Source organism: Ictidomys tridecemlineatus, chromosome 12, assembly GCF_052094955.1.
Source record: "Ictidomys tridecemlineatus isolate mIctTri1 chromosome 12, mIctTri1.hap1, whole genome shotgun sequence".
NCBI classification, from domain to species: domain Eukaryota; kingdom Metazoa; phylum Chordata; class Mammalia; order Rodentia; family Sciuridae; genus Ictidomys; species Ictidomys tridecemlineatus.
In genome coordinates this window covers 76,958,964-76,985,525 of record NC_135488.1, presented here as the reverse complement: position 1 = coordinate 76,985,525, position 26,562 = coordinate 76,958,964, and the positions used below count along the sequence as shown (strand labels likewise).

Here is a 26,562-nt window from a genome sequence, read left to right as displayed (position 1 = left end):
ATGCTACCAACTCCCTTTTTTTGCATGTTACATTCCCACTTGAGAATTTCTCATTGGAGATATCCTTGAATGGTTTATTATTTCTGTTCCAAGATGTGCTCTAATACACATGGTGTAGAATAACAAGTACTTTTTGACTATTTAATGGTAAAGCTTTAACTTCTGTAAAACAAAACCAGTTGATGTAAAATAAAGCAAAGGCATTTCATCATTGACATTTTTAATAGTTTTAAAATCCTGGGTCCCAAGAAGTCTTTGCTGAAACTTCCTTTTCTTCATAACAAACAATTTCATCTCCCACTTGGAATTCCACTTTTTCTTCCTCTAAACTGAGACCACAATCCATTCCAGTTTTGATGACTGAGATGTCATCTTTATGGTGTTTCAACGAGGTCAATGAGCCTTAAAAAGGAAATTTAAGGTGAGTATATTTAACAAAGTACTAAGGCAGGCATGAGGTGCACACCCATAATTCCAGCAGTTTGGAAGGCTAAGGCAGAATGATTTTAATTTTGAGACCAGCCTCAAGTACTAAATGCTATGTAGTTTGGTGTTAAAATGAAAATTCTCACTGGAATTCTTTGAAACTTTATTATACAGTCCTGTCATTAAATGGGATTTTATGCCAGGAAAGCCCAAAAATCTCCCACTTAAAGACCGCAAAGGATGGGATTATACTCAGGACTGATAAACACTGTAGACAGTAGGTCAAGTTCGGAAAGATGGGAATACAGGAGTGGAATGGGTAAGTGTAGGATGAAAGTGAAGCCAGTTTTTAAAAGCTTGGGAAATTGCTGCATGCAAAAGTATATGCCTATAATCCCAGCTACTTGGGAGGCTGAGGTGACAGTTTCTCAAGTTCAAGGCCAGCCTGAAAAATAGGCTCAGACTCAAGTCTCCAAAAACAAAAGTAGTTAAAATCAAGTCTGAGGAACTAACAATCTAGAGGAATTGTAAAAATTAATAGGAAGGGAACTCATTGCTATGGAGAAGTTAAGAATGCTAAAACAGCGTTATGATGGGAAAAGATCAATGGATTTTAGATGGTTATGCAATCAGTAGGTTTGGGGCCTGGATAAACCATAGAAAACATTTTGATGTTGCTTACCTCTCCAAATAACCTGTCCCTTGTGGATTAATTTAAATTTTTTTTGTTTTTCTAACTGTCCTTTTTGAACTCTGCAGCCAGCCACAGGAATTTTCTTCTTTCCTTCTGTTACAGAGAAGGTAGCTAGTATAGAAGCCTCACCTTTAGGAAGAAAATGATAATGATCTGAAAAATAATACCTCCAACTCTACAGTATTAAAGATTGTGTTCTATATGTGTAATAAGAATTGTAATGTATTCCATGATAATATAAATTTTAAAAAATTGATTTAAAAAAAGGAATTCTCAAATTTTAACTATACTACCATGAGTCAGATTTACTAAAATGCAGAATCTTATTCATTAGTTCTGGGATGGAACTGGGTTTTCTGAATATGTAGCAAGCTCTCTAGTGATTCCAATATCAGTGGTATAAGAGAAAGTTTTGAAATGCAACAAGGTAAACCACCAAAAGGAAATATTTACTAGTGAATTTTAATGTATGTTATTAAAATAGGAAATAGCAACAACAACCACAAAAAAAAAAAAAAAAAATGGGACCTAGGGATAAAACCACAGACCCTGTGTTTAACAGAAGGAAAAGTTGGCCCTAATCATGTGGGATTAGGCCCCAATTTCCTGAATAAGACTCCTTTGCAAGAATTAAAATCAAGAATCAATAAATGGGATGTACTCAAAAGTTTCTTCTCAGCAAAAACAATCTGTGAGGTGAAGAAAGAACCTACATCTTGGGAGCAAATCTTTACCCCTCACACATCAGGTAGAGCACTAAACTCTCAAAAAGTTAAGCACAAACAAAAACAAACAAACAAAACAACCCAATCAATAAATGGGCCAAGGACCTGAACAGACACTTCTTAGAAGATGATGTATAATCAATCAACAGATACATGAAAAAATGTCCATCATCATTACCAATTAGAGAAATGCAAATCAAAACTAAGATTTCATTCACTTCACTCCACTCAGAATGGCAGCTATTATGCATACAAACAACAATAACTGTTGGTGAGGATGTGGGGAAAAAGGTACACTCATACATTGCTGGTGGGGAGAGAGACTCTGCAAATTGGTGCAGCCAATATGGAAAGCACCATGGAGATTTCTTGGAAAATTGGAAATGGAAGCACCATTTGACCAAACTATCCCTCTCCTTGGTCTATATGCAAAGGATTTAACAGCATACTACAGGGACACAGCCACATCAATGTTTATAGCAGCACAATTTACAATAGATAAACTGTGGAACCAATCTAGATGCCCTTCAATAGATGAATGGATTAAGAAAATGTGGCATATATACACAATGGAATATTACTCAGCAATAAAAGAGAATAAAATCATGGCATTTGCAGGTAAATGGATGGAGTTAGAGAAGATAATGCAAAGTGAAGTTAGCCAATCCCAAAAAAAACAAATGCCAAATGTTTTCTCTGATATAAGGAGGCTGATTCATAGTGGGGTAGGGAGGGGGAGCGTGGGAGGAATAGACAAACTCTAGATAGGGTGGGGTGGGAGGGGAAAGGAGGGGGCATGGGGTTAGAAATGATGGTGGAATGTGATGGACATTATTATCCAAAGTACATGTATAGAGACATGAATTGGTGTGAATATACTTTGTATACAACCAGAGATATGAAAAACTGTGCTCTATATGTGTAATAAGAATGGTAATGCATTCCATTGTCATGTATAAATAAAAAATTAATTTAAAAAATGAACTTGTGCATAGAAAGAAGTCCTGGTTTATTTCCATCAACTTTATTTCCCTGTCCAATAATTAGAAATAACAGATGAACTTGGGGCACTGAGGTAGGAGGTAGGGTATCCAAGTTCAAGACTAGACTGGGCAATTTAGTGAAACTCATCTCAAAAAAGGCTAGTATCCAAAGTACATATATGAAGACATGATTTGGTGTAAATATACTATGTATAAAACCAGAGATATGAAAAATTATGCTCTATATATGTAATAAGAATTATAAAGCATTCTGCTGTCATATATAAATTTTTAAAAATTACATTTTTAAAAAAAGGGCTGGGGATGTAGCTTGGTGGAAAGCACTGACCTAGCATGAGAGACTCTGTACTGCAAAAAATAAACATGAAAATCCTTGAGTATTGCCACTGCTCTATGAAAACCTATTTTCTAGAGTAGATCACCTATCATCACCTGATCTATTTTTAAGTCACTTAAATGTTTTCAGATCCACTTATAAATACTAATTCTGTAAATATTTTTCCTCTCAATGAAAATTAAGTTCCAATAATGAAATAACTTACTATAATTACCAGTTTTTTAGGGTGTTACTTGACTAGTGGGATTTGACTAGTAAAAACCCTCATAATATGACTGTTTTTCCAAATTGCTACTAGTACAAGAACATACAAATATCTGCATGATCATATTTAGCAGGTCAGAAAGACATAAACTAACTTTGTATGAACCAAAATGTAAAATCCAATCTCATCACGAGGAAACATTAGACATTAAAAATTAAGGTATGTTCTACAGTTGCTTACATACACTTTAAAAAGGTCAAGGTCAAGAAAGATTGTAGAATTATTCCAGATTAAATGAGCCTAAAAAGAAATAGGAGGGGCTGGGGTCGTGGCTCAGTAGTAGAGCGCACACCTTGCACGTATGAGGCACTGGGTTCCATCCTCAGCATCACATAAAAATAAAATAAAGGTATTGTGTCCATCTACAACTTAAAAATATTAAAAAAAAAAAAAGAAAGAAAAGAAATAGGACAATGAAATAACAACCCAAGATCCTGGACTAGAGGGAAAGCACATGCATTACAAAGTACACTGTGAGGACAATAGACAAAATTTGAATTTGGACTGAATTAGAGAATATTATTTGATCATTGTTAGTTTTATAAGAATATCCTTGTACTTATTTAGCAAATGTACATATTTAGAGGCAAGTGGGTACAATACAAATTCAGCCTTTAAATCTGGCTAAAGGATATGCTAGACAATACTTAACAATATTTAACATTTAAATATAAAGTAAGTTTTCTTATGGTATAATTTCTTTGCCAGTCCCAGTGGCACCTTCCAAAACACTGTTAATTTTATATATGTGTGTGTATGTGAGTATGTGTGTGTGTGTATGTGTCTATGTATATATGTGTGTGTATGTATATATGGTACCATATGTATATATGTATGTATATATGTATATATGTATGTATATATAATATGTATATATTTATGTGTGTGTGTGTGTGTGTGTGTGTGTGTGTGTGTGTGTGTATATATAAAACCAGGGATTGAATCCAGGAGTGTTTAACCACTAAGCTACATTCCCAGACTTTTCAAAAATTTTGAGACAGTCTTGCTAAATTGCTGAGGCTAGTCTTGAACTTGTGATCCTCTTGACTCAGCCTCCCAAACCCATGGGATGACAGGCATGTGCCACTGTACCCAGTGACAGTGTTAATGTTTATGTTGCTGATCCTAGTCAAATTTGTACTATCATTAATTGTTCATGTCTACATTTGAGGGCAAGTTCTTAATGCCTTATTTGCCTTTGTATTTTCGGGGCTTAAATGAAGCACAATGTGTCTTACAGGACACATAATGCTTATGAGGTTACCAGGAATTTTCATCTTATGGTCATTAGTTTTTCTAAAACAATAGATATTTATTGGAAAAGTGAATATATTTCTCTTCAACTTTGCTTTCAGGGGCTGTTTACAACATTTAAGATATGAATGCTTAAAAATAACATTCAGGGGGCTGGCATTGTGGCTCAGTGGTGGAGCGCTTGCTTAGCATGTGTAAGGCACTGGGTTCAATTCCTAGCACCATGTATGAATAAATAAAATAAAGATCCACTGACAACTAAAAAATAAAAAAATAATATTCAGGCCAGGCATGGTGGCGTACACTTGTAATCCCAGTGACCAGGGAAGCTGAGTCAGGAGGCTCACAAGTTCAAGGCCAGCCTTAATAATTTAGAGAAGCCCTAAGCAACTTAGGAGACCCCGTCTCAAAATAAAAAATAAAAAGGGCCAGGGATATAACTCAGTGGTAAAGTGCCTCTGGATTCAAACCCCAGTTCCACAATAAAATAAAAGAAACATTCAGTGAACACTCACCTATTAGGTGTTCCTCTACAGTACAGGGCATTCTGCTGCTCAGTTCCTCCTGCAAATCTTCAATAAGATGGTAAATGATTTTGTGAAGTTTAATTTTTACTCCCTTTTTTGCAGCTGACTGCTGGATAACATTGCTTACATTCACATTAAAACCAAATATAACACCTGGAAAAGAGAAATAATAAAGTAACACAAGTATTATCATTTGTCTTTCAAGCAGAACTCAAATTTTATTTTAAATAAGTTAAATGGCAATAGCAATTGGGGAAAAAATTGTGGGGTTTTTATCCCACAAAAACTAGTAAATTTTCAAATCACTGAATTTTATAAATTGTTTAGTCAGGAAAATTTCTTCATGATATTAAATTATTAATTTAAGAAATATAATTTCTTAAGTGTCTATAATGTGCAAGGCAGTATGCTAAACAAAGCTTTGGTTTTATACCAGAGAAATAAAACAAAAAATGATTAAGGCTAAATTATTGTTTTATTTTAACGATAATTCCACTATTAAATTGTAATCCTGGGTTGGGATTGTAGCTCAGTGGTGGAGCACTTGCCTTACATGTATAGGCAGTAGGTTCAATTCTCAGTACCACATAAAAATAAATAAATAAAATAAAGGTGTCCATACAATTGTAATTCTATTGTCTAAAAGTTTTGTGGTTTATATTTAGGTATCCACTTGGCCAAAAGTTGTTCAAAAATAGTTACATAATTGGAAAAATTCAAGAATTGACCATTTTACCAAATAATAATAATATTTAACTGCAAATACTTTGGAAGAAAAAGAAACAAAGGTGGCACACACCTATAATCCAAGCAACTCAGGAGGGTATGGCAGGGGACTGCAACTTTGAGGCCAGCCTCAGCCACTTAGCAAAGCCCTAAGCAACTTAGCAAGACCCGACCCTGCCTCAAAAAATAAAAAAGAGCCAGGGATGTGGCTCAGTGGTTTGGCACGCCTAGTTTAATCCCTGATACCAAAAGAAAAGAAGCAAGGAAAAACACCTTGAATAGGATGAATGAGAAAAAAAAAAAAAAAGCTTAAAAGAAAAAACTCAATCACCCTGAAAGTTTTTTTTTTTTTTTTTAATATTTATTTTTTAGTTCTCGGTGGACACAACATCTTTGTTGGTATGTGGTGCTGAGGATCGAACCTGGGCCGCACGCATGGCAGGCGAGCGCGCTACCGCTTGAGCCACATCCCCAGCCCACCCTGAAAGTTTTAACATTAAGAAATCTGTGGGCTGGAATTGTAGCTCAGTGGTAAAGCGCATGCCTGGCATGTGTGAGGCACTGGGTTCAATCCTCAGCACCACATAAAAATAAATAAAGGCTAAAAAAAAAAAAAATCTTACACTGTATACCTTACACAGAAAAAATGGTGCTCAGCTAGTCAGTGCCTAACAAATACTTTGGTTAGCATTACTGAAAAAGACCTTTTCATTAATAGATGTGATATCTGATCCTATAGTGGAAAGGGTGATGATAATGGGAATATTAGGTATGTCAAGCCAAACGACAGAATTAAATAATCACAATGTGATTGAGGGAACACAGACAAATAGGAAGTAGAAACCTTACCGTCAAATGTTTCAGCCAAGTTAACATCATTTTCACTAATATCACCTACTCCATAATGTACTAAATCTAGTTGACATTCATGTGAAGCATCATAGGTATCCATAATGTTTAAAATGGCCTCAACAGAACCATCAACATCACCTAAATACAGCAAAAGTTTAAAAATTGTTAATGTCAAGAATTAGGCATTAACAAAAAGAAAATTTAAAAAGGGAAAAAAATTGTAAAGAATTTATATAAAGTATAATGAGCCAAATGTTCACTTACAACTAAATTAGCAAAAAATATGTTGACTTAGAAAAATGTCTCTCAAAATACTGCATTAATTTTCACTCAAATTTTTGAGTCCAAACTCCTTTATGAGTTTAGGAGTTTTTACTACTAAATTTGAGAAGAACAAAGAATAAAAATATACATGTATTCAAAAGGTGAGTTGTAAAGTAAAATCTTCAAAAAGATACCTTTAATAATTAGAGGTAGTACGTTTGAATCTCTTTCTATTTTCTCTTTTGGCTTTAAGGGTCTTTGTTCTTTTCTTTCTAGGTACTTCATAAATGATCTCTTCTTCCAGTGCAAAGTGCCATACTTCTCACGGGTTTTCCGATGTGCTTCTTGGTGTTCCTTTCGTTTTTCTTCCAGTATTTTCAGATCGTCTTTATTTTTCTCCTGTTCTTGTTCAAACTTCCTCCAGTTAATAACTTCACGTGCCCTTGCCTTTATAGGAGAAATACTGGCATTATTTAATAAAATAGACACTGATATATGCTAGGTGAAAGGCTTTTATTTTCCCCCACTATGCAATTAATTAGTCTGAAACCACTTTTATAAGTTTCAAGAAACTTATAAAGTTTAATTGGGGAGCTTCTTATATAATTAAAAATTTTAAATTATAAAATTATAATTTAATTAAATTACAATTTAATTTTAAAATTTTATCTCAAAATTTAAAAGTCATGCTAAAGGGGTTGTGGCTCAGTGACAGAGCGCTTGCCTAGAGCATGTGAGGCCCTGGGTTCAATCCTTAGCACCACATAAACATAAATAAATAAAACAAAGTATTAAAAAAATAATAATTTCCATTTAAAAAAAATGCTAAAGTCAAATTCTAAAAATGACACAACTAACTCCCTCAAGGCCATGTACAAACGAGAATTATTTGTTAACATCAATCACTTGATATAACAGTACAAACTTGATATTTAAAATAATTAATATCACTTATATGTACTTATGAATATGTAATAAGTCCCACTATTATGTATAATTATAATGTACCAATAAAAAGGAAAATTTTTTAAAAATAAAATCATTCTATCATTTCTAATATGCAGGAATTAAACTTGAAATACCTCAGATTCTACTTCAAGAATTTCATCTCCTGCAGAAGGAAGGTCCTTCCAGCCTATAATTCCCACTGGCATGCTGGGATAAGCTTCATTGATTATTTTTCCATTTTCATCAAACATTAAGCGTACTTTTGCCCAACTCTTTCCAGCAACCAGAATTGAGCCTTTTCTCAAAGTTCCTCTTTGAATGATAGCTGTAGTAACAGGACTAAAATGAATATATATATACATATTTATTTAATGCCATCATAAAGATATAATTATACTTTCTTAACTATAGCAAAAATGTCTATATGCAGTTTAAATATATATAAACCTATGCATTAATTCTCTTCTCAACTACCGATTTTTGATACTATAAATACATTTTTTGAAGCTGGGCATGATGGTTTATACCTGTAATCCCAGCTACTTGGGAGTCTGAAGCAGGGAGATAACAAGTTTGAGCCCAGCCTGGGAAACTTGGAGAGACCCTATCTCAAAACAAAAAGGGCTAAGGATGTAGCCTAGTGGTAGAGCATATGCCTAGCATGCACAGGGACCTGGGTTCAATCCCCAATATCTATCTCTCTCTCTCTCTCTCTCTCTCTCTCTCTCTCTCTCTCTCTCTCTCTCTCTCACACACACACACACACACACACACACACACACACACACACACAGACATAAATCCTGAGCTGCCTAGTATTCTTAAAGCCTAGTTAAAAAAAAAAATATATATATATATATATATATATATATATATATTTATTCCCAATAGCCAGAAAGTGAAAACAACCCAAACATCCATCAACAGAAGAATGGGTAAGCTGTCTAAGGAGAATGTGGTTCATACACACAAAAGAATATCATGCATCCTTTTCAACATGGATGGCCTTAGGGACATTATGCTAAATAAAATAAAAGTAAGTGGGAGCTGAGGATATAGCTCAGTGGTAGAGCACATGTCTAGTATGCATGAGCCCCTGAGTTCAATCTCTATATAACAGGGAAAAATAAAATCACAAATATGTGGATGTTAATTCACAATAAGGCAGGGGGCACTAGAGAGGAATAGCGTTACCTTAGATTAGGGAGAGGGAAGTGATCGGATGGGGAAGGAAGGGGATGTGGGGATAGGAAAGATAGTAGAATGAAACAAACATTACTACTGTATGTATATATGTGACTGCATGACCAATATGATTCTGCAACATGTACACTCAGAAAAATGAGAAATTATATCCCATCTATGTATGATATCAAAGTGCATAAATATATTCTACTGTCATATATAACTAATTAAAACAAATAATTTGGGCTGGGGATGTGGCTCAAGTGGTAGCGTGCTGACCTGGCATTCGTGGGGCACTGGGTTCAATCCTCGGCATGACATAGAAATAAATAAAGATATTGTGTCCACCTGGGACAGAAAAATAAATATTAAATAATAATAATAATATTTTTAAAAAATCCTGTATGATTTCACTTATAAAATATATAAATTATAAAAATAGAATAGAAACATGGTTGCCAAGGACTAGAGAAAGGAGGGAAGAGAAATTAGTGTTTAGTGGGTATATAGTCTTAGTTTTGCAAGATGAGGAAGTTCTAGAAATCTACTGCACAACAATGAAATATATTTAATACTATTGAACGCTGGGGATGTAGCTCAACAATAAAGTACTCCTGGGTTCAAACTCTGCTACAAAAAAAAAAAAAAAAAAGGATAATATGCTATGTTTTTTTCCTTTTGGCAGGACAGTGGATTGCACCCAGCAGTGCTTTACTACTTAGCTACATTCCTAGTCCTTTTTGTACCAGGAATTGAAACCAGGGGTGCTCAGCTTCTGAGCCACAACCTCAGCCCTTTTTATATTTTATTTTGAGACAGGGTCTCACTATGTTGCTTAGGGCCTCGCTAACTTGCTAAGGCTGGTTTTGAATTCACAATCCTCCTGCCTCAGCCTTCTGAGCCACTAGGATTACAGGCATGCTCCATCATACCCAGTTTAATGCAGTAAATTTAATAATATAATTCTTACTAAAATGAATTTTTTTTCTTATAAAGTTATGGTAAGGGAGGAAGCAGAAAGCAGAGTGTTTTGACACCATCCTAATATACTTTTTATGCCACTGTCCATGTCAGCTAAGAGATTGCTCACAGTTGGTACAGCATACAAAACAATGAAAAAATCTTTCTTGCTAATAGGGAAATTCAAGAAGAGAACACCATTTTAAACACCTTTCTATATATTATTTTTTATTTTTTAACATTTATTTTTTAGGTGTAGATGGGCACAACACAATGCCTTTATTTTTATGTGGTGCTGAGGATTGAACCCCCGGTACTAGGCAAGCGCTCTACCACTAAGCCACAATCCCAGCCCACTATATATTATATTAATGGGTAATGTCATCAAGAATTTAGAATTGCTATTTTATTTTAATTTAGGTCAAGCCTAGTCAGGAGAAAAAAATTGAATTACTTAAGTCATCAAAATATGACTAGGTGTATACAGATAGTTGCTACAGTCTATTGACAATAACTGCATTTTTGTGTTCTGTGTGCTAGTACAATAAATACTTTTCAAAACAAATGCTTTGAAAATATTGTTCATGAATTAAAAATAATATGCAATAAAAATATGTAGTCATATAATCAAGTCACAAAATCATGAAACAAAATTATCAAAGGAAAGCATCATAGCATAGTCCTACCCTCTTCCTTTGTCTGTGAAAGACTCAATTACTGTTCCTTCCACTGGACCAGTGGGATCTGCTTTCAATTCTAACATTTCTGCAAGAGCAGTTGTTGCTTCTGCCAAAGCCATCAGATTATCGCCCTTTAACAACAACAACAAAGGTTAATATACATTAAGAAATACTATCTGTAAATATAAATACTAGGGTCAGAAAACCAAATTATCCTTGATCTTTTTCTTTAAGTATATAAAGTAAGAATTACCTATTTTTTAGAAGAAAGGAAGGAAGAATTAGAAAGAAATCCTGACCCAGGGACAGATCTTGCAAGGAACAACTGACTTTCTTTTTTAATAGGTTGGTCACTGGTGGTGCTTGCTAATAATCTTTCATAAATGCATGCTTATTCATTCTTTCTCCTCCATCTGCCTCTACAATTGCTTTCTTCCTCTCACTAACTTCTAATGATGCTACTTTACATTTCAAGTTTTATCTAATTAAATAAGCCTGAATATATATTGTTTCATCTGATCCACTCAAGAATCCTGTAAAGTAAGTGAATCAAACATTACTTAGCATTATTAAATAAATGAAAAGAAAAAGCACTGAATACTCTCAGGCTTTAAGCCATACTCTGCAACCATCCAGCTATGCACTCTCATCCACACACATCTGTCTCTGAGGTACCCATATTTACCGTGAGTGCAGAGACATGCACTGCTTGAACATCGCCTCCATAATCTTCACACACCACATCATAAGCCAGCAACTCTTTTTTCACTTTTTCAGGATCAGCCTCAGCTTTGTCACATTTGTTTATTGCAAGGACAATAGGAACTAAAGGAGATTAAGAAGAATGTAAATGAGAGTATCTTTAATTCTGTATTCACAGTGAGACACCAACCTGTTCTGGCTTTTTTTTTACTCAGTGGATGTACTTATTTATTGAAAGGCTTAAAAGATCCACTTTAGACTCACACCACCACTCTGTACTCTCTACATATAAAGAATGAATCCAGGGCTGGGGATGTGGCTCAAGCGGTAGCGCGCTCGCCTGGCATGCGTGCAGCCTGGGTTCGATCCTCAGTACCACATACAAAGATGTTGGGTCCGCTGAAAACTAAAAAATAAATATTAAAGAAAAATTCTCTCTCTCTCTTAAAAAAAAAAAAGAATGAATCCAGATGTGAGATATTAAAACTGTAATTATAAGTAAATTCTGAATTAAGAGCAGACACCTGACATGAGAAAAAATTTTAAAAACAATATTTGGGAAGTGGAGACCTATCCTTAAATCTGAAAGTGAGATCAGTAACTACACAGATGATAATTTTTAGGGGAAAAAAAAAAATCACAAGTCTAGTTTAATACCATCAGATCACTTGCCTCTTCTTCTTCTTTTTAGTACCAGGGATTAAACTCAGGGGCACTCAACCACTTAGCCACATCCACAGTCCTATTTTGTATTTTATTTAGAGACAGGGTCTCACTGTGTTGTTTAGCACTTCATTTTTGCTGGCTTTGAACTTATGATCCTGCCTCAGCCTCTGGAGCCACTGGGATTAGAGGCATGTGCCACCACACCCGGTTTATAATCTTAGCCACTTGGGAAGATGAGGCAGGAGGACTGCAAATTCAAAGCCAGCCTGGGCAACTCAGTAGTGACACCCTGGCTCAAAATAAAAGATACAAAGGGGTGGAGATGTAGCTCAGTGATGGAGACCCTGGGCTCAACCCCCAGTTCTACCAAGAAAAAAAAAAATTCTCTTGCAGTGCTAGTAATGTAACCCAGGGCCTCATCATGCATGCCAGACAAGCATCACTGAGATACGATTCCAGTCCACGCTTTACTACTATTTCTTTTCAAGAGATATTTTTCTCCAGTTTTCCTGTAGGAGACAATGATTAAGTGCTGCACTTTGATTCTCTGCATCAGATTGCTTCAGCCTGTTGGTTCTCCAGCTGCTTCCAATCATTCATCTGCTGGGTGCAGTTCCCTGTTGAAAGCCTTTATTCATTGTTAAAACCTAATATCCCACCTTCAGCTGAATCTAAGTATCATTATTGCAAATTTTTTTTTAGGATTTAGAACAACTCTTTATTTATTTATTTATTATTTTTTTTTTAAAGATAGAGAGAGATAGATAGATAGATAGAGAGAGAGAGAGAGAGAGAGAGAGAGAGAGAGAGAGAGAGAATTTTTAATATTTATTTTTTAGTTTTCGGTGGACACAACATCTTTGTTTGTATGTGGTGCTGAGTATCGAACCCGGGCCGCACTCATGCCAGGCAAGCGCGCTACCACTTGAGCCACATCCCCAGCCCAACTCTTTATTTATATACATACTCTAGTGACCAACACATAGTGGACTCTCAATTCAATAAGCATACACTTAAAGAATCTTATAATTTGTTCATCATTACTAAACATATCCTTTTATTAGAGATAGCACACAAAAATCTAGGAGATAATTCTAGTTGAGTTTTACTATGTCCACCATTTTCTCAGGGTCAAAGGAACAGAAACCAAAAAAAAAAAAAAAAAAAACACAAAAAGTTTCTCAGTCTATAACCTACTATTGTGAAAAAGTGCATATTCTATATAGGCGAACTTGAACTTAACAAGGATCAAAAGAATAAATGCAAAAAGCATAACAAGATGAATTGATTCTATCTCAACCAACTGCTTTTTTATGGGATCCCTGGCAAATTTATACCCCTCTTCTTTATGCCATGTATTGCCTAGAATTGTTAAGATCAACATACAAAGACAGTTATTATGGGCTGGGGTAGAGCGCTTGCCAAGCATGTGTGAGGCACTGGGTTCAATTCTCAGCACCACATATAAATAAATAAAAAATAAAGGTCCATTGACAACTAAAAAAATATGTAAAGACAGTTTTGAGGAATTTAAAAGAAAAGAGGGCCTGTAATCCCAGCTACTTGAGTGACTGAGATAGGAGGATTGTCAGTTCAAGGACAGCCTTAGAAACTTAGCAAGACACTGTTTCAAAATAAAAAATAAGTATCTGGAATAAAATAAAATAAATAAAAAGGACTAGAAACGTAGCTCAGTGGGAGAGCACGCCTGGGTTCACTCCTCGGTACTACAAAAAGAGAAGGAAAGAGAATAATACTGGAAGCTAGAAGAGTTAGATCCCAAATTCAAACAAGTTGCACATTAGCTATGTAATTGTATATAATTGGGAAGAGTTCTGGCTCCTTCCTGTCTGGGTTTCAGTTTTCGCATTATAAGATGAAAGACTCAACCTAGATCAGTAATTCTCAACCTTTTTTATTTCTTGCCAACAAACCTGGGGGGATACAACACTTCATGTTTTCTCATTGGGGGTAGGTACAATAAGAATGAATGCAGGGCTGGGGTTGTGGATCAGAGATAGAGTGCTTGCCTATCATGCCTGAAGCACTGTGTTCGATCCTCAGCACCACATAAAAAAATAAAGGTATTGTGTGAACCTATACCTAAAAAATAAATATTTAAAAAAAAAAAAGAAGAAGAAACCTATAGAGCTGGAATTGTGGCTCAGTGGTAGAGTTCTTGCCTAGCATATGTGAAGCATTGGGTTCAATCCCTGACACCTCAGCACCACATAAAAATAAATAAAATAAAGGAATTGCATCCATCTACAACTAAAAATATTTTTTAAAAATTTAAAAAGAATGAATGTATAGAATACATGTGTATGCATATGTGCAGTATTTATTATTATAATTTTTCCCCAATATTGGAGACAAAACCTAGGGACACTTTACCCCTCAGCTACATTTCCACCTCTTTTTATTTTGGGACAGGGTCTTGCTATGCTGCTGAGGCTGCCCTTAAATTTGCAATCCTTCTGCCTCAGCCTTCTGAGTCATTGGGATTACAGACATGCTCCATTTATAATTTTTAAATGAGGAGGCTAGGATTGTGGTTCAGCAGTAGAGCCTAGCACATGCAAAGTCCTGGGTTCAATCTTCAGCACCACATAAAAATAAATAAATAAAATAAAGACACTGTGGGCTGGGGTTGTGGCTCAGCGGTAGAGCACTCACCTAGCATGTTCGAGGCCCTGGGTTCAATCCTCAGCACCACATAAAAATAAATAAATAAAGATATTGTGTCCAGCTACAACTAAAAATAAATAAATAAATATTAAAAAAAGAAGAAAGAAGGGAAAAGATGCTGAGTGTGGTAGCAAATGCCTCTATTCCCAGTAACTTGGGAGGCTGAGGCAAGAGGATCACAAGTTCAAGGCCAGCCTCAGCAACTTAGCCAGGCTCTAAGCAACTTAGGGAGATCCTGTCTCAAATTAAAAAATAAAAAGAGAGAAATAAGGGAGAAAATGACCAGATGATTTTTCCAAAGCCTACAATTTTATTCCTTTGATTAAATAAGAACTTATTAAAGCAGATGAAGATCCATGTATGTCTAATATGTCAAAATACACTCTACTGTCATGAACATCTAAAAAGAACAAATTTAAAAAAAATAAAGGAAATGAAGAGAAAGTTTCTCTTAAGAATTCTAGGTAAATGAACAAGGAATAATGAAATATCACCTCTTGGCAACTCCTAATAAATCTGAATAAAAGGTTAATAGGATTTATTATACTATTCTTAATGTTGCATCTATATAAATCCTCTATAATAAAAAGGGTTTTTTTATTTTTTTTTAAATGGAAGTAAGATTATCTTGTGATCACAAGTCCCAAGTCAACTCCTGCTGACACCTTTCCTTTTTGTTATATATCAGTTGGAAAATAATTTAACTATCTTTGAAGCTTATCTGTAAAACAAGTATATCAATCCTGGGGCTGCAGTGATGATTAAAGCTACTTGTAAATGGCTCCAGAACTGCAACTTTATGGAGGAGATCATTTTTTAAAATAAATAAATAATAAGCAACTTCCTTCCTGATACATATAAGTCAGACACACAATACCTTGAGCATCTTTAGCATGCTGAATAGATTCTATAGTCTGTTTCATCACCCCATCATCTGCAGCTACGACCAACACAACAATATCAGTGACCTGAGCACCTCTGGCTCTCATTGCTGAGAAGGCAGCATGTCCCGGAGTATCAAGAAAGGTTATTTTTTCCCCAGAGGGCAGAGAGACTGTGGAAACAGAAATCCAAGAAAACCAAAGATTCAAATATGTACTTCCTTAACATATATACGGAATGTACATATGACATTATTGAATATAATCAACAGTTCTTTAAAATAATTTGCATTCCTTCTACTAATCTTAATCAGAACAACACAGATTAAAATTTCACAATGAAAATTTACAAAATACTAGTGAGACCTTTAGGGTTTTCTTTTCATATAACAATTTCAAATTCATATTTCTAAAATATAGTAACTTTCATAAATGTACCAACTGACATCCATTCTGAAGTTAGAACAGACCAATAGTTGTAACAAGTCAGTCATCCCCTACATCAGCAAACCACATCTGAACAATGGCCTTGAGCCAGAGAAAGGCACAGTTAGTAGCTCAGGATCCTTGAATTTAAATCTCATCTTTGCTGCTTACTAACTATGTACTTTGGGAAAGTTACTTAACCTGAAGATTATCAACCTCCTCAGCTGTGAGTAGGAATATTAATACCTACCTAATGATGTTGTGAAGATAAAAGAGATGAAGCATATAAAATGCACAGTGCTGGGCACATGTTAAGTGCTCACTAAGCAGTAGTTATTAATTATCATGAGCAACATTATCACAACCTAGCATAGGAGATTATATAAGCATAATTGATTAATTGAGTAAAAATTTTAGGCTCATTAAGCCAAACTAAGAATGACCAAGAAAAAACAGTAACATAAATTTCTTATGGAAAATACAAAATAACTTTTAACCACTTGCTGTACATTTCATTAATCCAATGGCTTCCTTTTTACAATAACATTTTTTTTGATCATAACATTTGATTAAAAAAAATAGTAAGTGGGGTTCCCAAGCACATTGTAAGGTAATCTGTGTTCATACCCAGAAAGGCACCAATGTGCTGAGTGATGCCTCCAGCTTCCATTGCTGCCACTTGAGTTTTTCGAAGTTTGTCAAGTAACGTTGTTTTCCCATGATCGACATGGCCCATTATAGTAACAACAGGGGACCTTGGGGTTAATAAAGCTGGATCTGCTTGGGGCCTACAATTAACAGCAAAGGAGTTTCATTGCTTAAATATCTGAAACATTTTATAACCTGTGAATTGGTTTGCCGTTATCTCTGCAAGCTATCATTAACTATAAAACCCAAGTTTAATTAGACACAACTCTTCTCTACATATAACTATTATAACAGAATATTTAATGACTTTCTACCTATAATTAGCATCTTCATAACAATGGGCAGATATGAATCAAAGTTTAAAATTCTGGTTAATATATATATTCAACATTCTATAAAAAATAACCTTTAGAGTTTTATAATAACCTGAATATACTTTCTGATGCTTTAATCACTTTGAAAAAAAGTTGACCCTGCACTCACATATCATTTTAATTACAAAAGAAGTTTTAAGGCAAATCTTCCCACTAAATGGTCTCCCTCCCCCAACATATAGGTAATATTTACCTTCTTACAGCATCTTTATTTTCTCTGACTTTGTCCTGTTTTAATTTGCTCCATTTCAACTTCATCCCTGCCTTCTTTATTACTTCTTTGATCCAGATTTCATCTAACTGTGAGTGTACTTCTAGTGAATCTATGTCAATTGCAGTATTCAATAAAGCTTCATATACATAATCTGGTCAGAATAAGACAAAACCTTTTAGGATCATGCATTAAATGCTTAAGAAAGTGACCTCTATTACTAAAGTCTACATAAACAGTACATCAATGGGGTGTACAAATGGGATATACAAGTATATAAACTTTCTCTAATGTTAAAAAAATCACAAAGTTGAAAAAAATTAATTCCTTAAAATGATAAACTCATATTAACTGACAATTCTATATATTCATAAATATTTGTGTACCTTCTGAACCATCTGAAACATCAATAAAATGTTAAGTTGTATGCTGTATATATTTAGCATTGTGTAGTTGATTAGCCTATTTCTTTGAAAACTTGTATGCTCATATGTCATGCATATGTGTATATACAGAGTCATTTCTTGTTATTTACAATAGTTATACTCTACAGAGCTGCCATGAAAACTGAATTAACAAATATTGAACCACACTGCTCTTAGAGGAAATGCAGGGTTAGGCTCCTTCAAGCCTCCAGTTGCAACATTTCATCAACAGATTAATACACAATCTTGTTTTATGTGTTTCTATCTAAAGATACTTTAAAAATACATATTGTCAATTAACATTGAACTCACAGCTAATAACATTATACCTGACACCTAAACAAGCTTGTGTTAGACATATATTTCCTACATAATACATATCACAATTTTCTTGTTTTAGGAACACTGGATAGCACCTCATCACAATAGTAAGGGGCCATTTTAAAGAGCAATATCATCCACAAAAAGCACAAGAATTCAGAAACATGATATTAAATGGGCCAGTTTTTTAAAGTTTACAGTATGACAGGTGAAACAAGAAGGCAGAGAATCGCCTTGTTCAATCTCAACTGGGAACATATGCATGGAGCAACCCAAATTTTTCACAGCACTGAGCATGTCCAGGATAACTGCAAAACTACAAATAAATATTAGCAAGTAGGCAAATCTGTAAATACAGAATCTATGAAAAATGAGCATTGCCTGTATGTACACACAGATATACAGACACACACTCATCTCTGAACATATGTGCCCATGATTTATTTACTTGTTTATGTATCTATTTAGGGTTTCCAAAAAGTCATGAAATAGCCGGACATGGTGGCACATGGCTATAATCTCAGTGACTTGGGAGGCTGAAACAGGAAAATTACAAGTTTGAGGCCAGCCTCAGCAACTCAGCGAGACCCTTAGCAACTTAGTGAGACTCTATCTGAATAAATAAATAAATAAATAAATAGACTAGGAATGTAGCTCAGAGGTAAAGTGCCCATCAGTTTAATCTCCAATACAAAAAGTCTTGAAATAGAGGAAAAATATTTACTTATTCTCTTACTCATTTTATTTAATATGGTTTGTTTTAAACTCAATCATATTTCCCTGTTGATAATAAGTCATGTATTTGTGATGATGATGAAAAAAATATTTTTATCTTTAAAGACTTTCAGTCACCCATTAACATACTTAGGAGATACAATAGAAAAACATCTTCAAGTAAGAGCAGTACACTAAAAAACATCCAATTTCATGGTGTGCTGATAAACGTTTAATAATGAAGCTCTCAAAAATAAAAATCCCAGGCTGGGGATATAGCTGAGTTCATAGAATCCTTGCCTTGGGTTCAATCCCCAGAACCACAAAATAAAAAATAAAATAAAAATCCCTGTTTTGTAATATTTCCCAATTTCTGTAATGGAAATACTCCAGTCAAGTTTGATTTCAAGCTACCAACATGAAGTCAATGAATGCAGAGATAAGAAAAGAGCAAAACAGCACACTGTTATATAGTATTTCTATTATACAGATAAGAATAAAAAACCTCAAAGCAATTGAAATGGTTAGTAATAAAAAGCATTTAAGTAGTTAAGAAGTAAAGAGTTTTGTTGAATTTTGTTTTGTTTTGTTTGCAGTACTGGGGATTGAACTCAGGAATTCTTTGACATTAGCTACATACCCAGGCCCTTTTATTTTATTTTGAAACAGGGTCTTGCTAAATTGCTCCAGCTAGCCTTGAATTTATGATACTTCTGCCTCAGCCTCCTGAGTCACTAGGATTACAAGTATGCACCACTGTGCTTGGCTTTGATGAGCTTTTAATATTTTCTTTTTATGATTTTATTTTAAAAAATTATTATGTGTAAGAACTAGCTCAATAATTCTTTTTAATTTAGCTAGTCCCAATTTGGGCTCAAAAACTAGTTTTTGCAATACTAGGAACTGAACTGAGAAGATGCTCTAGCCCTGAGCCACATCCCCAAACCTTTTTAGTTTTTGAGACAGAGCCTTGCTAAGTTTCTGAGGCTGGCTTTGAAATTGTGATCCTTCTACCACAGCCTCCTGGGACCTCCTACCCAGCCCTGCTGGGATTACAGGTATGTAGCACCACACCCAGCTTGTTTCTTATTTTGAGACAGGATCTCACTATCCTGCCTTGGATTCCAGAGTTGCTGGGATTACAGGCATGAATGGGGGCAATGCTGTTTTTAATAATGCTAAAAATACCTAATAATCCAATTACTACAGTTTTCCAATAAGTTATCCTGCACTTTTGAAAGGTACCTGGTATTAAGCAATAATCCTTTCTCTCCTATATTAAATGCGTATGACTATCAACATACTATTTTATCTTTATTCTAGCATGTTCAAGGCCTTGGGTTCAATTCCCAGCACAGCAGAACAAAAGTTGTAGTGATTACTATAAATATTTTTCTCTGGGCTTACAGATATTGTTAAAATGAATGAAAAAAGGAAATCTGAAAATTATAGAAGGGACTGGGCACAAGGCCTTGGGTTTGATCCCCAATACAACACAAAAACAATAACAACAAAAAAAAAAAAAAGGAAGAAAATTATTGTAACAAAGGGGAAAAATAAAAGTGTAAGTATACCCCTTAGTGCAAAAGCATTCTTTAGACTTATTCTAACAAGCCACAAAGTTGCTAAAAACGAAAAAATAATTCAGATAAGAAAATATATCCCACTTTTATTAAAAGCAAAAGCATAGGGCTGGAGTTGTAGCTCAGTGGTAGAACACTTGCCTAGCACATATGAGTGAGCCACTGGGTTTGATTCTCAGCACCACATATAAAAATAAATAAAGGTATTGTGTCCATATTCAACGAAAAATACTAAAAAAAAACAAAAAAACAAAAAACAAATGCATAGAGAACTACATTTAACAAAGAGTGAAAATACTACTAAAATTTGTAACCTAAAATGAAAAATATTGGAACGACTTATCTTCTTCAGTCTAGTTTTTATCCCTGACTGCCTTAATCTCATTTGTAAAATTCCACGTTTTCCACATCCCCATATTTTTCCTTGTAAACTTATCTGCTCACCTATATCTTTTTCCAGTGCTCTGGCTAGTTCCTCAACAGTCATTCCAATCCATACTTCTACCTCCTTTTTAGTTTTTGTTGAAGACAATTGAGATTTCCTTGGTCTTTTTTCCTATTTTTTTAAAAAAATAGACAAATAAGAAGAAAAAAATTTAAGTGACAATTCAGATTTATTCTGGAATACCTACCATGATCACGACTACTATTTCTACCAATAAACACTTCCATAAGTAGTTAAACCTTAAGCTAAAATTTAAAAATCCTGCATCCTTTATTCATTGTTTTATAATGATCTCTAGGTCATCAAATTCACCAGCATTACCAAACAACAAACCAGAACTTCCCTTCCTCACCAAGATCTCTAGCCTAGAGTACAACATTAAGTAGCATTAAGTAAGATTCTACAAATGACAAAATGCTAAAAATGAATTTCTACTCTTCTTTCGAAGCATTTTAATATCAGGCTAAATAATATTATAAGAGATAAAAATCTGTAACTACCTCCTTTGTTACTAGAAGCCTGTATTTCGATAAAGCAGGCCCAATGAGCACATCTGTTTTCCATGGCCAGGCGCACATCTGAGCTGTCCACACTGGGTAAGCAGATGAAAATCCATGCCTCCACTGTACTAATGTTCTTCTTTGACCCAGGCTGTGCAGCTGCCTACAAATGGTGTGAGATTTATAGGTCTGAAGAAAATGTAGCAAGTTCTCCAACTTTACTAGCTTCTGATTCATGTTTTTCCTAAAAAGAAAGACTTAAAAATAATGTTTGGATTAACATTTATATCAAGATAGCAAATATATTAATTGAAGATCTACAACATGTCAAGCACTGTAAAGGGTATTAGAGTACAACAGTGAGTAAAACTGGCTTCCTGCCCTGAAGGAGCTCAGTCAAGTCAACAGAAGGGATTTTTCTAAACTGTATATCTGAAGTCAATTACTTCTGCTAAACACCCTCTGATGACTCCCCATTAGCTAGTACAATGTGCTAACATCCTATATAAGCTCTCACTTCATCTCTTACACTCAGAAAATCTCCCCGCTCCTATCTACCAAGCTTTTATATTCTCATCCACCTATAATCTCTAATTGTGTCCATCTACAACTAAAAAGTAAAATAATAATAATAATGTGTATCTTTTCAGACCTTTTCTTTATGCTTATATCTACTTAGAAAAAAATGAAGTCATACTATGTGTATAATTTTTCCCTAAAGAATATATTGTAAATAGTGTTTTATATCATTAAACATTATTCTTCAACATCACAAAAAGAAAAAGAAAAAAAAAAAAAGTAAAAGAAAACCCAGGCAGAGTGGAACATGCTTGTAATACCAGCTTCTCAGGAGGCTGAGGCAAGAGGATTGCAAGTTTGAGGCCAACAAGTTCTGGCCAACTTAGGGAGATCCCGCCTCAAAATAAAATCTTAAAAAAGGGCCAGAGAGGGGCTGGGGCTGTTGTGGCTCAGCAGTAGCGCATGTGCCTGGCATGTGTGAGGCACTGAATTCAATTCTCAGCATGGCATACAAATAAATAAAAATAAAATGTCTATCAACAACTAAAAAAAATTTTTAAAAAAAGGGGCCAAGGATATGGCTCAGTGATAAAGTGCTTGCCTAGAAAGGCCCTGGGTTCAATTCCCAGTACTTTAAAAAAAAATAAAAAGGAACATTTCATTGTGTTTACCGTAACTATATAATTTATAAAGCTATCTTGAACAAAATTCTCAACTTTTACATTGCCTTAAAATACTCTTAGCTAGGCGTAGTGCCACAGGCCTATAACACCAGCTACTCTGCAGGTGAGGCAAAAAGATCACAAGTTTGAGGCCAACCTCAGCAACATAGTGAAACCCTATCTCAAAAATTAAAAAATTTTAAACTGTTTCTCATACAATATGGTATTTCTACAATATGCTTATAGATTAATTACAGAATTACAATAAAATATAATTACAAAACATTTTCATAAAAATTAAATTCTTTAAAAAATATTTTTAGTTGTAGATAGACACAATACCTTCATTTTATTTATTTATTTATTTTTATGTGTTGCTGAGGATCAAACCCAGTGCCTCACACATGCTAGGCAAGCACTCTATTGCCAAGCCACAAGCCCAGCCCCATTTATTCTTTACATATATTTTCTACTATGTACTCTTTAAAATTCTTCAGAAATGATTAATAGTTACAAGATATGATCAAAAAAACTGGGGCCTGAGCAAGTGAGTTTTGTTACATAACTGGACAGTAAAGTAAAAATTAAATGTTACAAATGTTACATTTTAACCAATCTTCCCCATATGTATTTTATGTTCCTGAAACAACAAACAGTTTTGTTTTGGTACTGAGAATTGAACCCAGGGGTACTTATCTACTGAGCCATATCCCGCTCTATTTTTCATTTTGAGAGATGGTCTCACTAAGTTGTTTAGGGCCTTGCTGAAGCCAACCTTGAACTTGCAATCCTCTTGCCTCAGCTTCCTGAGCCACCAGGATTACAGGTGTGCCCTACCGTCCCAACCCTGAATATTTGTTTTCAAAGAAAGAAATTAAAAAGGTGCAGTATAGTGAACAAAGTACCTGACTAGACAACAAAAGAATCTTGGGTGGATACCTGTTCTGACATTTAGCAGACAGCGTTGTTATCTTGATTGAGTAAATCACTTCTTTCCTATGAGCCTCATTTTTTTTCTAATCTCTGTAAAAAGAAAAAATTGTTTTAATGTCTGTCTTTCCTTCCACAAGGCTATAAAGAAAAAAAATGAGGTGATGTATATACTTTGTCACCAGCTATTTTAAACTACATTATATCATGGGTTTCTTTAGTGATAGTTTATATGCTTTAAGGATTAATTACTTCTAAGTTAAAAATATTCACAAGTCATTATCTTGTTTATATTCTGAGGTGTGTATGTGTGTGTGTGCACGCGTGTGTTAAACATAGTTAGCAAGTTACCTTAAAAAATTTATTCAAGTAAAGATCAAAAGAAATGCTGACTTAATTTCAAAGAAATAAACACATTAAGATTTAGAAATTCATTCATACATTAAACACTTCAAGAACTGCACTTTAAAATCTTTTTTAGGTATGTACCCCTAATCTAAGAAGTAAAAAGTGCGCAGGGAGCACAGGCTTCCTTGGGAAATTATTTTTAAGTTAATCTGAAAACAGACTTTACAAGGGCATTGATTCAAGGAGTAAGAGGAAAGACCCTACAAGATATTAACCTAAGTCCAGGTATGTAATTGAGGCAGGAATTAGAAAGACACATTGGAGGCAATAAACCAAACGTCAAATCTGGAAGGAACCTTGGTTGTTATATACTACAAGACCCTCGTTTTACAGCAAAGGAAACTGGAATGCATGCAGAGGGGTCAAAAATACTTCTACAATGTCATACCGCTAGTTAGTGGCAGTCGGGACTAGAACCCAGGTTTTCTAACTCCCAGTTCGGTGCTATTTTGCCGCAAGGGTACTGGTGTGGGGAATCTAAAAAAAAAAAAAAAAAAAAAAAAAAAAAAAGGACGGTGGGCCTACGTAACTGCATTAGTGGGAACGTCTACTTAAGAGCTGGAAATTTAGGAGCTTAACTGAAAAGAAAAGGAAGTCGGTGTAGAAAAATTACGAATGTGGGGTGGTTTCGCCTCAAACTCGAATCCAGAAAGGCTTTTGCAAACAAGAAGAGTAAAGACCGGCACCTCCGAGAGGAAGCAAGCCGCTGGCGGTTTCTCCAAGAACGATGAACAGGAATTGGTGAATGTCTAAGTGGAGGTCACGCAGGGACGAAATGCATCTTGGAAAGGCTTCCGAATGAGCAACGTTCATGAATTCGCGTGATTTATGCCATTGACATTTTAGACCAAATAATAAACGCCACCCGGAAGACCCTGGCTAAGGAACCCCACTCACTCTACTCCTACAAGAGGCTCTGGGCACCACGATTCTGATTCCAGGCAGAGATCACCATCCGGACCCAGAAGAACTGTCCATTTGAAGGTCCTACCATAAACGGTCCCCGTCGGGCTTCCGGTCGTGCCGGAAGTAGTTTTTCCCCGAATTCTAAATAGTCGCTGTCGCCCCGAACTCGGGCTGTCCGACGTGTTGTGGTGGTGCAATCAGGGGTCTCCTTCCAGGGTCCACCGCGTGTCGTTTGTCGCGTCTGCTGCACGTTTTCCTTTTTTAACAAATTACTGCTTCTCCGGGACTGTTTGTGGCTGCAGTGTCTACACCGGAGGGGAAACTAAACGAGGAAATGTGAGGAAATGCTGTCCTTCAAAGACACATGTAACTAACAAAAAGGAAGAAGTTCAAGGAAAGGTGGCGATGGTGGTACTGTACGAGGAGTTCTTTCGGAAGTATTTCGGACAGAATTTATAGTAGAGCCAGGGAGCTTAGGTTCTTAACCCGATTTATTTCCCATATGTACGGAGGTGTTTTGTCAACTTTCTTTGCCTCACTTTCCTCCCCTGTAATATGGTAACGACAGAAGCTATTTCACAGGATCATAGTAAGGTTTAGTGATTTAATGAAGTGTTGATAATAGCGCATAGTTCATGTAAGTATTTTACTCTTGTAATTTTTAAGCCTCCTCCCACCTATATGCCTCACTTTGAGGAGTGTCTTTGGGCCCGTTCCCTTGACCACAGCCATCACCGTCTCTTGACTATTAAGTGTGTTGACATCTAACACTGCCATAGTTAATGGCTTCAATAAGTTAACTCTTATATAGAAGATTTTGCTTACTCAAAAGCCTGCTTTCCTTTATTTCTCCCATAATGTAACCTCCTAATTCGTGCCTCTACCCACCCATCTTTTTTCTTTTCTTTTTCTTTCTTTTTTTCTTTTTTTTCTTTTCTTTTCTTTTCTTTTTTTTTTGGCCTTCGGGTGCTTACCACAAAGGTTTGTAAGCCTTACTGGTTGGGAGTAGGGGTGTGGCTCGGAGTGGAGCACACACATGCTGGAGGCCCTGGGATTAATCCCCAGCCCTGCCAAACAAACAAAAGGCAAAAAAAGTGTTGCTCAATGATTGAATGTAAACCTTATCCCCTAGCCTTCCCACCACCCCGCTTCTGGGGATCTTTTAATTTAAACCTAACACCCACATACTTGAAAACTGTTGAAATTCATTCCAGTTACTATCTTTGGACCTACCATTTACAAATATCTACTGAAGTTTACTTTCTCCAAGAAGTAGTTCTTCGTTCTCTGGTCTTGAAAAGCAGTTGAGAAGCAGAAAATAGGTTGGTAGAACACCAAAGTAGTATTTATATCTTCCTCTCCCCCAATATTAAAAGGAAAATAATCTAATTTTATGCTATAAAAATTCAAGCTATACAACAAAATATAGGGGAAAATGACAATTTTTAAAAAATGAGATCAGTAGAGGAACAGAAAGCCAACTTGGAAGAGCTCTGAATAGCTGAGGATTGAGCCTAGGGCTTTGTGCATGCTAGGTGAGCACTTTATCACTAAGCTAGAAACAGTTGAGCAGCAAAATAACAGTATTGGATTTCAACCCAAAATGTTGAAAACACACACACACATACATACACATACATGCTGATATAAATTCTCAAAAAAAATAAAAAATGGACAAATCTTTCTTACAGCATTTCAAACAATAT

At 35.2% G+C, this 26,562-nt stretch overlaps 1 protein-coding gene across 5 annotated transcripts; it reads right to left on the bottom strand.

Moving 5' to 3' along the window:
- Positions 1 to 203: 203 nt before the first annotated feature.
- Mtif2 (mitochondrial translational initiation factor 2) lies at positions 204 to 24,977 on the bottom strand. Of its 5 annotated transcripts, none has more exons than XM_013357212.4 (15): positions 24,848 to 24,977; positions 23,552 to 23,635; positions 21,432 to 21,688; positions 20,931 to 21,042; positions 17,426 to 17,597; positions 16,838 to 16,998; positions 15,781 to 15,957; positions 11,533 to 11,672; positions 10,854 to 10,978; positions 8,157 to 8,361; positions 7,269 to 7,521; positions 6,808 to 6,948; positions 5,221 to 5,385; positions 1,109 to 1,249; positions 204 to 402 (listed from the first exon to the last, which is right to left on the bottom strand). In XM_013357212.4, the coding sequence occupies exons 3-15, from the start codon at positions 21,666 to 21,668 to the stop codon at positions 230 to 232; spliced, it is 2,202 nt and encodes a 733-aa protein (XP_013212666.2). In that variant the 5' UTR covers positions 21,669 to 21,688; positions 23,552 to 23,635; positions 24,848 to 24,977; the 3' UTR covers positions 204 to 229. The 5 variants fall into 5 exon arrangements, with proteins under 5 accessions (XP_013212666.2, XP_040126639.2, XP_005322074.2 ...); XM_040270705.2 differs by having other exon boundaries at positions 21,432 to 21,594; XM_005322017.5 differs by having other exon boundaries at positions 24,637 to 24,960.
- Between the last annotated feature and the right edge of the window lie 1,585 nt (positions 24,978 to 26,562).

Coding starts and splice junctions, on each gene's coding strand:
- Mtif2 (XM_013357212.4), bottom strand. CDS start 21,668: ATGAATCAGAAGCTAGTAAAGTTGGAGAACTTGCTACATTTTCTTCAG. Junction 8,362..10,853: donor TTCACAGACAAAGGAAGAGG/GTAGGACTATGC, acceptor TATTCATTTTAG/TCCTGTTACTACAGCTATCA. Junction 403..1,108: donor GGGACAGGTTATTTGGAGAG/GTAAGCAACATC, acceptor TTCCTTTTTAAG/GCTCATTGACCTCGTTGAAA.